The 14742-nt window shown below is 47.4% G+C and overlaps 1 protein-coding gene across 3 annotated transcripts in view; it reads right to left on the reverse strand.

The window, feature by feature from the left end:
• The window catches only part of DIS3L (DIS3 like exosome 3'-5' exoribonuclease), a 34231-nt gene that overhangs the window by 11953 nt on the left and 7536 nt on the right, over nucleotides 1-14742 (reverse strand). For 2 of the 3 annotated variants that reach the window (XM_078448750.2, XM_078448751.2), the window contains exons 3-7: nucleotides 9021-9149; nucleotides 7103-7238; nucleotides 3593-3769; nucleotides 2526-2604; nucleotides 1202-1381 (exon numbers count right to left, since the gene is read on the reverse strand). In XM_078448750.2, the coding sequence (XP_078304876.1) occupies nucleotides 1202-1381; nucleotides 2526-2604; nucleotides 3593-3769; nucleotides 7103-7238; nucleotides 9021-9149 (701 nt within the window). Of the gene's footprint in view, nucleotides 1-1201; nucleotides 1382-2525; nucleotides 2605-3592; nucleotides 3770-7102; nucleotides 7239-9020; nucleotides 9150-14742 lie in introns of those variants that run through there. The other variant, XM_078448752.2, reaches the window with a different exon arrangement.

Here is a 14742-nt window from a genome sequence, read left to right on the forward strand (position 1 = left end):
ATGATCTCATGGTTCATGGGTTCAAACCCCGCGTCGGGCTCTGTGCTGACAGCTCAGAGCCTGGAGCCTGCTTCGGATTCTGTGTCTCCCTCTCTCTCTGCCCCTTCCCCTCTCGTACTCTCTCTCACTCGCTCTCTCAAAATTAAACGTTAAAAAAAATAATAATAATAAATAATTATTTATGTAAAAGGATCCCTGTGGCTGGCTCCCGTATGGAGAAAAGGCCATTTGAGCGCCAGGGTGGGGGCAGGGAGACCAGTGAGGAGGTGGCCGGGAAAATCGCGTCAAGCGGTTCCGGCAGCCCAGTTAGGGGAGAAGAGGTGGAGTCTGGGAGTAGAGCTGCCAGGACTTGCTGACGTGTGAAAGAAAAACTCGAGGGTAATCCCAGGACCTCTGGGTTGACCAAGTGTAAAATGAAACGTCCATTTGCGGAGACTGGAACACTCGGGGAGGAGCAGGTTTGGGGGCAGAAATCAGGAGTCTGTTACTAGGCGCGTTACATGTGAGATGCCCATCGGACACCAGGGGAAGATGCCAAACAGACAACACTGGAGGCTGAGAAGGGGGTCTGGTCTCTAGGCTGGAAAAATAAAGCCAGAGGAGTGAAGGAGATCCCCAGGGAGAGGGGGCGGATGGAGATTCAGCGAGGAGCCCAGAGGTCGTAAGACGGAAAAGCTCCAGCAAAAGGACCAAGGAGGAGTGGCCAGCAGGAGAGGAGAAGAACCTAGAAGCCAAGGATGAGGCAGTGATCTGTTGGCCAAATGCTGCTGACGGTTACGGGTGCCGAGGGCTGTTGGCAATGAGGTCACTGGTGTCCTTGACCAGAGGTCAAGGTTTTTTGGGGGGTGGGGGCCCCTGAACGTAGCGGCTTCGGGAGAGAACGGGTGAAGAGGAAGCAGAGAGAACGCAGGACTAAGGGTTTCACTGAGTCTTGCCATAAACTGAAGCAGAGAAAAGGGCAGTAGCTGGAGGGGATCCGGACTTGAGAGGATTTTTGGTTTTGTTCTGTTCTAAGAGACAGTACAGCATATTTGGATGCCGAAGAGAAATAAATCTGCAGAGAGGGGAAACTGGTACTGGGGGGGGGGGGGGGGGGGGGGGGGGAAGAAACTATATTGTACCATAGTAACTGCACTATCTCTGGAACGATAAATGTTCCGCAGAAAGAATGGATAATTGGGAGACCAGCCGGTGGGCTCACCTGTGGGCATGGGCTCGCTCGGGGGGTCTCCCGAGGCCTTGTCATCACTGTCATTCTCACACAGGGCCGTGGTTCTTCCTTTCCATTCACTTTTAGGGAGCAGTTCTACGACTACCACGTCTCCATGAATTGAGCGGTTTCGAGCCTTCATGCCGTGGATTAGGATGTCACTGGCCAAACCTGTGATTGGGCGGGGACACAGAAACCCCATGAAGCCACAGGGGAGGCCACGCCCGTGACGCCTTCCAAACAAGGAAGCGTTCCCTGCAAATCCAAGCTTTCTCCTCTCAAAGGTGCAGTCAAACCTTGTTCCACAAGTTAGGAATGAAGAAACACTGCCACTGTGCCATTTTATGTCACATGCTTTTCTAAGGTCTGACCATCTTTTCAGGTGGGTGACGGTGCCCTGCATGAGACTACATAAGCCTGGTCTGGAACTCTGTCACACAGCCACAGGGGCCACGCAGCCAGGGAGGGGTCAGGCGGCCGAGGAACCACGGCTACTGTCAACCTCTCGAGCCTAAGCCAGAGAAAGGCACTGCTTCTCATTCTTCTTCAACCCAGCCCCGCTCCCTTGACTACCAGGGTGCTTTCTACCCTGTCCCTGAAGACCTAGGAACTATACTCTGTTACGATACAACGTATTTACACGCCTTCTTCATTTTCGTCACTTTTAAAAAATTACTCCAGGGGCGCCTGGGTGGCTCAGTCGGTTGAGCATCCGACTCTTAACTTCAGCTCAGGCCATGATGTCACAGTTCGTGAGTTCAAGCCCCACGTCGGGCTCTGCGCTGACCGTGCAGAGCCTGCTTGAGATTCCCTCTCCCTTTCTCTCTGCCCCTCCCCCGCTCATTCTGTTTCTCTCAAGATAAATAAATAATTTTAAAAACAAAATAAAACGATTCCAATAAGGCAGCACAGGACAGTGTCTTAACATCCCAGTCAAACTGCCTCAGCAGCAGATTCAGCCCCATCACTTCCCGGGTGTGTGATCTTGGGCAAGTTACTTTGCTTCTCTGTATTACAGTTTCCTCACTTGCAGCTTTGGGGATCCTTGCCAGTAACAGGTGTCTCCGTTAAGAGCTTAGAACAGTACCTGATGTAGACTGAGCACTGAATAAAACTCAGCTATTCTCATTTTTTAAAACAGACTACAATAAAATCACAAACTATAGATAAAACACGAGAGGACAGGTAAAACACACCCAGAGCAGGAATATCTAACATGGCAGGTAGGGTACGACAGTTTCAACCTCACTTTCTTCGTTGCGCAATATCAGAATAGAGGCAGAGTGCGGAAGTTTACGTAAGGCGTGTACCGAACCTGAATCTTTGCAGCTGGCTCCTTGAAGTCGAACGAAAGCTTCTATCTGGGCCCTGTGTTTGTTGACATTCAGGATTCCCTAAAATCACAATAAAAAATCAACTGAAAAATTTCTTTTCTGCTCGCTTTACCCCCTAAGGTACAGTTTTCAAAAAGTATATGAAAATATCCCCAAAATATGGGGTGGTTCAGTCGGTTAGTTAAGTGTCCGACTCTTGGCTTCGGCTCAGGTCATGGTCTCACGTTTTGTGAGTTCAAGCCCGCACACTGGGCTCCATGCTGACAGTGCGGAGTCTGCTTGGGATTCATTCTGTCTCTCTCTCTCTCTCTCTCTCTCTCTCCTTTCTCTCTCTCCACAGCCCCCCCCACCCCCACCCCTTCCCTGCTCAAGCACACACACTCTCTCAAAAGGAAAAAAAAAAGAAACCCACAACTTTAGGGCGGGACTTCAGCATGGCATTCTCAAACTTCGGCCTGCATAAAACCTGAGCTGCTTGTTAAAAATGTAAAATTCATGACGGAACAATTTTGTATCTTGACAGTGGTGGCAGATACACAAATTTACCCATGTCATAACACCGCATACACACACACACACGTAAAACTGTTGAAATCTGAATAATAATTTTATCTGATTCCTTCTCAAGACAGCTTAACAGCTTCTGGGGTCTGGGTCCTGGGGGACCACAAAAGGGCCCTTGAAAGAGGCAGGAATACTGCAAAGGGGCGAAGAAGCCAAATTTCACCAATTTCACCATTTTTCCCAATTTCCAGACCTTGATTGCAAAATATATGCTCTTTCCCAGAGACTGGAGGCACTTACAAGGCTACTTGTGTGATGCTCAATACGTAACCCAATTAAGAAGATTACAGAGTAGCACCAAACCAGATGGCAAGGTGTCCCCAGGAAGAACGACTCCAAAACCATCTTCAACAATGACAGCCCTGGCTTACTCATGCCCTTTTATTTATAGCCTTTGAAATTAAAGGCCTGTGGCAAGGCCAGTAAAGGCGAGAAGAAAACAGACTGGCCCGTCCCGACGCCGACGTCGCATGACCACCCTCACCTGGATGTAGCGTCCCGATTTAATGCCGGCTTCCAACACTTCCAGGGGAAGATGTTCTGCGTACTCCTTCCCGTGGCTCTCCTGACTCTCATTCTCTCTTTCCCGTCGAGACTGAAGGATGGAGTCACAAAGCTCGCGGGCGGCCTTTAAATCAGGCCAGAAATTGTCCAGGTAATTCTGCGTTCAATAAAGGCAAAAGAGAAACGTGGTCAGAAGGTAACGGTTCTCCCTTCCGGCAGTATTACAAGCAGTCCCGGGCGGGAACCACTGGCGTGTGGTTTTGAAGAGGTGGTGAATGAACATTACCTTCCCGAGTCTCACGTTACGGGCTAGTTTTCTACCATCTCACTAATCCCTGAAGCCTCGCCAAACGAACCCTAGGGAGGCCCTTCCTACCACGGAATGCTTGCTTTGCACTTTCGAATCTCCTCCTCTCTCTGTGCGAGTGTACACACACACACACACACACACACACACACACACACGCAAACACACGCGCGCGCGGCCTTCTGCCTATCTTTACGCATATCTCATTGCCACAGACAATGGCCTGCAGTAAATGCAGAGAAAAAAACTCTCATGTGTGCATTCTTGTCTTTTTTCTTTTTCCCATTCTGAAACATTTGAAACTTATAAGAAACTTAAACAAGCAGGTAAAAATGGCAAGGCGTAAAGCGCATACGGAAACGTCCCCTTTTCCCCCAACCCACTGGCTACACCAAGTGAGCAGAGGGGGCAAAGCCGAGACGTTTCTATTCTTCTGGGGCTTCCCCGTCATGAGCTCCCAGACGATGGAGTCTTCCTTGGTGACCATCCGGAGATGCTGTAACGCTTCACAGAGACATCGCTATTAGTGTGATGACTCGGTACGAGACTTCACTTTGACACAAATGGTCAGGGTCCCTCCCCCCCCATGTAGACTGAGTGTTACCACACCTCTTGGTGTAAGTCTATCAGAGAGGACACCACCCGCAAGAGGACGGTGTGTTGATGCTGGCTGTGCTACGTCTTCAGCACACTCCCTCGAATGGTTGGCTCTCACTAAATAAAACCAAATTTACATGTTTTTAACTCAACTTTAAGTCTAAGGTAGAGTCTAGCACATTCGCTTTTCTCGCATAAAAAAGAAAATGCAGGGGTGCCTGGGTGGCTCAGTCGGGTGAGTGTCTGACTTTGCCTCAGGTCATACCTCACGGTTCGTGAGTTCAAGCCCCACACTGGGCTCTGGGCTGACGGCTCAGAGCCTGGAGCCTGCTTCAGAGTCTGTCTGTCTCCCTCTCTCTCTTTCTCGCTCTCTGCCCCTCCCCCACTCGTGCTCTGTCTCTGTCTCTCTCAAAAATAAACATTTAAAAATAAAAAAAAAAAAAAAGAAAATACATTATATTTATTGTCAAGGCTAATATTTCTCCCATGGACCTCAGGGTCCTGTTTGAATCACCTCCTTTCTTTCCCCAGTCCTTCAAGAAGTTCTGTCTGTGCTAACGTCAGTACCCCAATTCTATGGTCACTTATCGCTTCTCACCACCCAGTTCCTGCCACTATGAACCGCCCCTTCATGAGGATTTACTGTCTTCGCTCTTCCCAGCTAACTTCATGTCCCCACAGAAACTTCTGGCCTTCTCGTCTGAACTCCGCAGTATCTCTTTTTTTTCCCGCTATCTATCATTCGCCTCTATGAAGCCCTCGGTCACACAGTTTGCTTAGGAGACACTATACACAATGAACGGTACCACAGTACCGGACTGTGAAGAAAAGTAATTTGAACAAAAAGCAGAAAAATGTAATTTTAGGCAACTGTCCTCTGCGAGAACAAGACATGATGTATTGCAACAGAAAAAACAAGTGACACCGCCATTAATATCCAGCGCCCCCGGAACTCTCTGGCACGCCGGCACACTTTTTTAGAGTAGGGCCAAGAAAATTCTATTGGCAAATCTTTAGCAATACGTGCACCTGGGAACTCTTATAGAATGTACGATTCGAAGTCCAACTTGACTTTCCGTCAACTGACAGGGGCAATGGAGGGCCTCATTTGAGGTTCTGAATCAAAACCCGGCATGAACCACTGGCACTTGATTGGCCAGCTGGGCAGACAGAAGAGCCCAGTAATCTGTTGAGAGATCAACAGCCATCCCACTTTCCCCAAGGGGTACCCCAGAAATAGGAGAACCGGGTTGCCAACACAGCCCCCCAAAACGGCCACCAATAACGCTGCTCCCACCTGTGATCTGTACACTCAGCCGATGGGACGGCCTTCACATAAATGATACCGCATCTCGCCCCTTCCTGTATCCCTGCTAACCCCCACGTACATTCACAAGTGGGGAAGAGGGAGGCACAGTGCCAAAACAAGACTGGCCCTTAAAACTGTGCGGTGTGCGTAGGGGCGCCTGGGTGGCTCAGTCGGTTAAGTGTCTGACTCTCGGTTTTGGCTCAGGTCACGATCTCGCGGTTCGTGGGTTCGAGCCCTGTAACGGGCTCTGTGTTGACAGCATGGAGCCTGCTCGGGATTCTCTCTCTTGCTGTCTCTCTCTGGCCCTCCCCGACTTGTACTCTCTCTCTCTCAAAATAAAGAAGTAAACTTAAAAACGAAAAAAGATTAAAACCGTGTCGTGTGTGCACGCAGAAAAACAATGTGGGGGGCAGCCGAGCACGGTGGTTAAGAGCTTTGGAGTCAGAGTGCCGAGGGTTCCTCCACTTTCTACCTGTGTGACCTTGGCTGAGTTACTTAGTCTCTCTGGGCTTTAGTTTCCTCACCCGCAAAACATGGACAATGGCACCTACCTCATGGGGTAAGAATTCAATGAAACAATCCACTTAGAATACTGCCTGACATAGATAAATGATGGCTATTACTATTAGGTGGGACCATATAAAAGTGCCATTTTGGAGGTCAAAAATAATATGGGGCGCCTGGGTGGCTCAGTCGGTTGGGCGTCCGACTTCGGCTCAGGTCACGATCTCGCGGTCCGTGAGTTCGAGCCCCGCGTCAGGCTCTGTGCTGACAGCTCGAAGCCTGGAGCCTGCTTCCAATTCTGTGTCTCCCTCTCTCTGGCCCTCCCCCACTCACGCTTTGTCTCACTCTCTCTCTCAGAAATAAATAAACATTTAAAAAAAAAATAATAGTATTGGCAATTTTATAACATCCAACCTATTCTTGCCATCATCAACACCACTATTGTTATTGCTGTAACTGTGCAATGGGTTTACTGTCAACAGGGGCTTCCTGGGCTGAACTCTCAGATGCTACGGGTCTTACAGTCACAGGGGGGTTGCCCAAATTTGCTAAAGCCAAGATTCCATGGTTGGGGAGAGACACAGACATGGAACTCGTTGGCTGGAGTCTTCCTTCACTCTTTGTTTTCCCTCTTCTGCCTCGAGAGCATTGGAGGCTCTCTCTTCTGGAGAGCTGGAGCTGGAGCATCCCTCTTCTGGATCGAGAGCATTGTGGGCGCCACTGAAGAAATGAACACACACAGACACACTTACGGACACACCAGATGCAGGTACCTTGAAAGAAATCACAAACACTCCTTCGGTTTCGCTTCCATACTGCTGAATAGCCTCTTCGTCTTCTGTCACCATAACGATTGGCATCCTATCCTGGCAGTGGTGATAATACCAAACGGCTGCATTGTATATGCTCCTAGAAAAGCAAGGGCACATGAGCCCTCCCAAGGCAGACAAACACAAGCTACGGTCCAAAGCTTCACACCGGCCTTTTGATCTGCTATCCTTCGGTTTATGAGGACGACCACCCACTCATTCAACAAGTTATTTCCCAAACACTGGTCATAAATATGCCCTGGGTTGGGCAGTCTGGGGGATAAAACACGAATCAGAGAGCACCCGACAAGCCTCTTCTTCCCTAAGACATCCAACCAGCACGGCAACCTCTTTCATTTCTTGATATGGCCTAGAAACCACAAGGCTCTGCCGTCTTTTAACACCTTTTGGCTGGAAAGCCATTACCATAGCACCACACGGATGACAAGCGAGGCTACGTGAGGTTTCAAAGCTGGAGAGACAAGTCTGGCTAAGAGAAAAACTAGGCTGCGTCCAGCTCAAGGTCACAATCCAATAAGGTCTGCGATGGAGTCAACACAAAATGTCTGGAAATCTTCCTGAAAAGAATCGGAATTGGAAAACACAGCCTGGGGCTGGAGACGTGTGTTCAGGGCTGGACCTTGTTTCCAATGAAGTGTGTAAACTTGGGACAGTTGGTTTCGTAGGCATCTGTTTCCCTTTCTGGAAATCACAATGCTACCTAAGGTTCCTTTAGTTTTAGATTAAAAAAAAAAAAAAAAATTCAGCGGACATATACTGAGTCTCTCCTATGTGCAAGCCTGTGTGGTTAGTAAGTAAGATCCTTCTAACTGCTCACATGTGACCTGCTCTAGAGAAAGACTGGCTTTCCTTTCTGGTACTGAGCCCTGTGGGAACTTAGGACTATAATTAAGGACTCAGTATGTATCAGTGTTTATTTTACTTTAGAGAATTTAAATATTTAGTGGCTACACAGATAAAGAATTACAAGGAAAAAGACGATTGAAATGTTTTGTATGGATAAGACAAATAAGGTCCTCGGCCCTCTGCAGAAGAGCAGAGCAGGGGCTGTGGGTGCCCAGCGCCTGTGCAAAAGGCCCACCTCTGACTCAGCTGCAGGTGGGCGGCAGTTCCGCCGCCCCCCCCCCCCCAGACCCACTGGGCGGAGTTAACACCCCTGCAGAATGACCCTCAGCTAAAGGCGGAAGTCTCCTTTACACGACACCCTGACACCCTGGCCTCCGCTCTTCTAGATGACTTCTGAGGCAAATACTATGCGGCTTCTCAGAGGCTCCCAGTAGGACTGAGCCTCAGTTTCCCACAGCAGTAACGCATCCTTAACTGCTCTCCCTCCTTCCCTTCTGTCTCACTCCCCGCACTTCCTCACTGCTGTTTCAGGGAACTGCCTCCCGCATCAACCACCCACACCCAACCCCTTGCTTTAGGCTCTGCTTTTAGGTGGATCTAAACGGCTAAAACAGCCTGACCAGAGTTAACCTACCAGTTCCAGTTTAATAAGACCGGTTGGGATAGGAGAGCAACTTCTACCGGGAAAATTGGATAATCTTAGCTTAAAAGTAGATCCCTCCCCCCTCCACACCCCCACATTCAAGTTATGACTTCTGGATCCCTGGAAGGTTCCTACCAGCTGCTGAGATCTGGGGCAAACACACTCTGAGTATCTACAGCTCCCTAATGACAATTTCTAAAATATGTATGTATTCGAACGACATATCTACAACAGTGGCAAGTTAAGCATTTCAGTATTAATCACAGTTCCAGAATAACTACTGGTTTATTCTAGCACGCTATTTAGGTCAACTCCCAGATAAAGAAATTAAAGACAGTCCTGACCATTCACAGCCATTGGGGGGTGCCATACCTGGTCTGCCACTTTTCCATGGATTCTCCTCTCTCCCGAGGGAGGTAGCAGAACTGTTGGAATTCGTTAGCAAAGAGAATGCAATCATGACGGGCATCCCTCAGGAGGTTTCGCAATTTGTTATACTGTCTGGGACACAGAAGAGAAAGAGAAATCTGACACAGCAGGTACTCATCGACTGCCAGCTCTTGCTAAGGATCAAAGAAGATGAGGCATTTCAGGACAAAAGATTGATTATTTCAAACCCAAGAGACGTTTATTTCTATTGGCCTCAGCGTGGGTAGTACTATGGGGCTGTTGTTTCTCAATTTTGCCTGCCGGAATGTGCTCGATCACATTAATTAGCCTGTGGATCAATCACTCTGCCCTTTCCCCTTCTAGACGTGTGGCCATTTATTCAGTGATTACAAGACCCTGCCCCGCACGGCCCCCTCTTCAGAGGCTCGCGGAGGAGAGCAGGCAAAGCAGAGTTTGTCACTTTACTCTGGTACCTCGCTTTGTTCTAGAAACGGCAGTAGGCACTGGTACATTTTACTTTGTGCTGGCAGCCCCAGAAAAGTTCAGGTAACGGGAAGAAGTCTGGGGATTTATCTGTGAATTTTATTTACGCAGCCACCTCATTTACACGAATGATGGCTAGCTGCCATCTGTCAGACAACTAACAAAGTTTTCAGGTTTCTTCCAAACGGAGATCCTTCCGATAGTGCTAGCCAAAGTCTCTCGTCAAATCTGCACCTCATATGGGTCAGGATCTAAGATGATGTTTTTCTCTTCTTTTTCAGAAGGTGCTTTTCAATAGTCGAGGTGATATGAAATACAGAAAATGTTCACAGTTATCTTAAAGGAAGCCAATTGTTTACTTAAAAATGGACTGATACTGGGGCACCTGGGTGGCGCAGTCGGTTAAGCGTCCGACTTCAGCCAGGTCACGATCTCGCGGTCCGTGAGTTCGAGCCCCGCGTCAGGCTCTGGGCTGATGGCTCGGAGCCTGGAGCCTGTTTCCGATTCTGTGTCTCCCTCTCTCTCTGCCCCTCCCCCATTCATGCTCTGTCACTCTCTGTCCCAAAAATAAATAAAAAAAACGTTGAAAAAAAAAATTTAAAAAAAAAAATGGACTGATATTAAACTAGATGTTAAATTAACATATAAATCACCCAAGGGAGATGATTGGCATTTAACATGTGTTCTATGTTAAATGTTTGTTTATTTTCGGGAGGGACAGAGTGCAAGTGGGGGAGGTGCAGACAGAGAGGGAGACACAGAATCCATAGCAGGCTCCAGGTTCTGAGCTGTCAGCATGGGGCCCAACATGGGGCTCATATTCACGAGGTACGAGATCATAACCTGAAGACGAAGTCGGACGCTTAACCGACTGAGCCACCCAGGCACCCCAAGATGTGTTTTAACATAATAAAATTTATGCTTTCCCATTCCTACCCACAGCCCGCTGCCATGTTTTTTTAAAAAAATGAGTCTTTGGGCGCCTGGGTGGCTCAGTCGGTTAAGCATCCGACTTCGGCTCAGGTCATGATTTCGTGGTTCGTGGGTTCGGGCCCGATGTCAGGCTCTGTGCTGACAGCTCAGAGCCTGGAGCCTGCTTCGGATTCTGTGTCTCCCTCTCTCTCTGCCCCTCCCCCCCACTCACACTCTGTCTCTCTCCTTCTCTCAAAAATAAATAATGAACATTAAAATTTTTTTTAAATGAGTCTTTATATTTAAGCAAAGGCAAAACTCTCCAACTTCTCTTCTTTAAGTAAATGCTAATCACCAATATCTGTATCGTCTTAACACTTAATTAGAAAACAAGACACAGTGATTTTATTTTCTTAGTAATTCTAATTTTGAGCTATTTTAAAAAGAATCATCAAGTAATAGCACTTACACAATTTCATAATCAACAAAAGGATTCGGTGTCGTCGCTGTGAATGGCAGCTGTCCTTGACAGGATCCCACTTGTGCAAAGAAAAGCTGCCCCCCACCCCATCTCAGAAATGCCTGGAACGTCACTACCTGGTAGTCTTCCCACCTTCACAAAGATATATTTGAAGTCATTTTTAAAACCTCTTAGGATATGCACAGAGGAGTCTACACCACCCTGTTCCCAGTGCCCGTCCCTGCACAGTAGGAAGGTGAAAACTTTTTACTTTCTGCTGGACCCTTTTCTGTAATGCACGAATTCTTCTAAAGGAGCGCTTATTTCTTACGCAATTAAGGATTTTAGAGGAGACTTCATAAACAACTGTAATTTATTATTTCAGAGACGACACTGAAAAAATACTGCCTATTTTTCCTGATCTTATCGTCCACAGTATTGGCGCCCTTTATCTACCCCTAATAAAGCACCTGGACTTAGTGCACTTTTTCGTTTACCAATTACCTTCTATATTGAAGGTCCTTCATTTAGCAAATATTGGCTGCATTCCTTCCCTTTTGTGCCACTGAGCGCCCTCAGGGGACACCATCTAAGCATCTCCTTTCTGTCCTTTGCCTGCGGTGGCCATGGCAAAATTACCATTCCTCGAGAAAATTAAACCAAGAACTACCCTATGACCCAGCAACTGCACTGCTGGGTGTATGCCCCAAAGGACTGAAGACAGGGTGTCAAGGACACATTCCTGTATCAATGTTCGTGGCAGTATCATTCACGATAGCCAAAAGGAACCAAGGAAGCAACCCAAGGGTCCAACGACAGATGGATGCGTAAACAAAATGCGGCATGTTACACGCACGGGAATATTTTTCAGTCTTAAGAAAGGAAGTTCTGACGCAGGCTACAACATGGATGAACCGTGAAGACGTGATGCTAAGCGAAATAAGCCGGTCGCAAAAGGACGGACACTGTAAGATTCCACTTATATGAGGTAAGGTACTTAGTCTCGTTTATAGATGCAGGACGTAGAATGGTTGTTGCCAGGGGGCTAGCGGGAGAGGGAGGTAGGGAGTTAGTATTTAATGGGTGCAGAGTTTCAGTTTAGGGAGATGGAAAAAAGTTCTGGAGAGGACGGTGGTGATAGCTGCACGAAATGTGAATGTATTCAAGGCCACTGACCTATACACTGAAAAGCGGTGGGAGACTGGATGGCTCAGTTGGCTAAACATCTGACTCCTGACTGTGGCTCAGGTCATGATCTCAAAGTTTGTGGGTTCAAGTCCCACATTGGGCTGCACACTGACAATGCGGAGATGCTTGGAATTTTCTCTCTCTCAAAATAAATAAACTTTAAAAAAGTGTTTAAAATGGTAAATCTTATGCCAAATACATCTACCACAATTTTAAAAAAACAGCTAGGCTAACTGGAAAAACAAAATAAAAACAAAAATCGGAACCACCCATTTCAGTGGGAGAAGTGCCATGACGGGGAGAGGTGCAGAGTGTGACAAGAACATGGGAGGGACGGGGGAGATGACATCTGAGATGAGAAAGGTGAGTGAGAGTTAGCCAGACAAAGGGCCAAGGGAGGAGAGAGGAGACAGAAAGTTCAGGATAGCAGACAGTGGTTCACATGCCCAAGAAATGTTTTCCAAATGCATAAATGAACTCACATCTCTTTGTGACAACAGTGGTCCAAATACAAAACAACAGTGTGTCAGAACAAACCCTGACATTTTCAGAACTCAGTTACAGTTTTGCTAGGCTCTGCACACATCCCCTGATTTGCTATCACACTTTATACGTATATATATATATTTTTTAAATGTTTATTTATTTTGAGAAAGAGAGTACATGTGCAGGGGAGGGGCAGGGAGACGGAGAGAGGGAAAGAGGGAGGGGGGATAGAGAGAGAGAGAGAGAGAGAGAGAGAGAGAGAATCCCAAGCAGACTCTGTGCTGACAGCACCCCCGACATGGGTCTTGGGTCTTGAACTCACGAACCGTGAGATCGTCACCCGGGCGGAGATCAAGAGTTGGACGCTTAACTGACTGAGCCACCCAGGCGCCCCTGACACGTGCACTTAGGCCCGGGGATTCTACAACCCTGTCCTCCTCAAAAACTGGTGTCCCACAAGCCAGATCCAGGTCGTTTACCAACAAATTAGAGGAATGACAATCCTTCCCCATGTTTAGCAGAATATGTAACTTCGCAAAAAAGAATTTTCTCAATGTAAAGTTTCACTCCCATATATTTTCCTTAGACTTGTAGGGCATGCTTCCATTTGTCAGCTACCTATCAGCAGGGTAAGACAAATGAACAAATGGCCCAAGAATATTAATGGGGAAAGCAGGAAATAGTGAATCACTCTGAGTGTGACAGTCAAGTTTTCTTATAGGCATGTGGGCTTATGGTTGTAATTTAATAGTGCATACACACAATATAGTCATATTTTTTTGCTAGTCAGGGCTGGTGGTGCATACGATGGGATTAGATATATGAGGACCCTGCACGGAGCCAGCAGATCACAGCGCCTTGAACAAGTTTAGCCTGAATGACAGGAGAACAGCAGTTTCAGAGAGTCACGTACAGTAAAATGATCTGAAGTTTCAAAAATTCCAGTCTCACAGAAGAACCCTAGTTTCCCTAGACTGGCTTAAACATTCCCCCAAATCTCTATTATTTAAACATCTCAAACAATTTCTTAGGGATATGGCTACACTTGCCTTCTTAAGATGGATTTTTGTACAGATGCAACATCCCCTCCCCCAGACTATATTCTCTGGGGGTTAGGAGTGGGCGTCCCACAACCAGTCCAGGGATGTACAATGTTGTGTTTCTTCAAGCAGTTTTTGCAGAATCCTGCTAGGGTCTCAGAGGCTTACTTTCAGAGGTCCTTGAGTTTTTTAAGTTTTATTTATTTAAGTAAACTCTATACCCAACGTGGGGCTCAAACTCACAACCCCAAGATCGAGAGAGAGAGAGAGAGAGAGAGAGAGAGAGATCAATGCTCTTCTGATTGAGTCAGCCAGGCGCCCCAGAGTTTTTACAAGTAAGCTCTATGCCCAGTGTGGGGCTTGAACTCACAACCCCGAGATCAAGAGTCACATGTTCCACGGACTGAGCCAGTCAGATGCCCCTAGGTGGTAGTATTAAAACATTTTCAACGGAGTATATTTTGGACCATCTGATGTCCTCTAAACCGCACTGCCATTTGGAAGCCTCAAAGACAACCTCAAAGGAATGAGCCCCAGTCACACCCCTTTGGACCTCCCCCAGCACTCCCTCTTTCTATCTAGTTATGTAAACCAGAAATTCGGTGTCGGCCTTAACACCATCTTCTCTCTGACCTCACATATCCAACTCCACTAAGTTTTGTAGGTTTTCTTCAGCTTTCCTGAGATACAATTCATATACCATAAAATTAACCCTTTTCTTTTTTTTTTTTTTTAATGTTTATTTATTTTTGAGAGAGACAGAGACAGAATGCAAGTGGGTTAGGGGCAGAGAGAGAGGGAGACACAGAATCCGAAGCAGGCTCCAGGCTCCGAGCTGCCAGCACAGAGCCCGATGCGGGGCTCGAACCCACGAGCTGTGAGATCACGACCTGAGCCGACGTCAGACGCTCAACCGACAGAGCCACCCAGGCACCCCTAAAATTAACCCTTTTAAAACATACAATTCAATTTAGTACAGTCACAGAGTTAGGCAACCATCACCACGAGGTCCAGACATTTTATCGCCCCAAAAAGAAACTGAGAGCCATTAAGCAATCATTCCCCATCCCCCTGCCCCTGGCAACGACTAGTCTATTTTCTGTCTCTTGGATTTACCGATTCCAGGCATTTCACA

The sequence above is a fragment of the Panthera onca genome, chromosome B3 (assembly GCF_046562875.1).
Source record: "Panthera onca isolate mPanOnc1 chromosome B3, mPanOnc1 haplotype 2, whole genome shotgun sequence".
Taxonomy (NCBI): Eukaryota; Metazoa; Chordata; class Mammalia; order Carnivora; family Felidae; genus Panthera; species Panthera onca.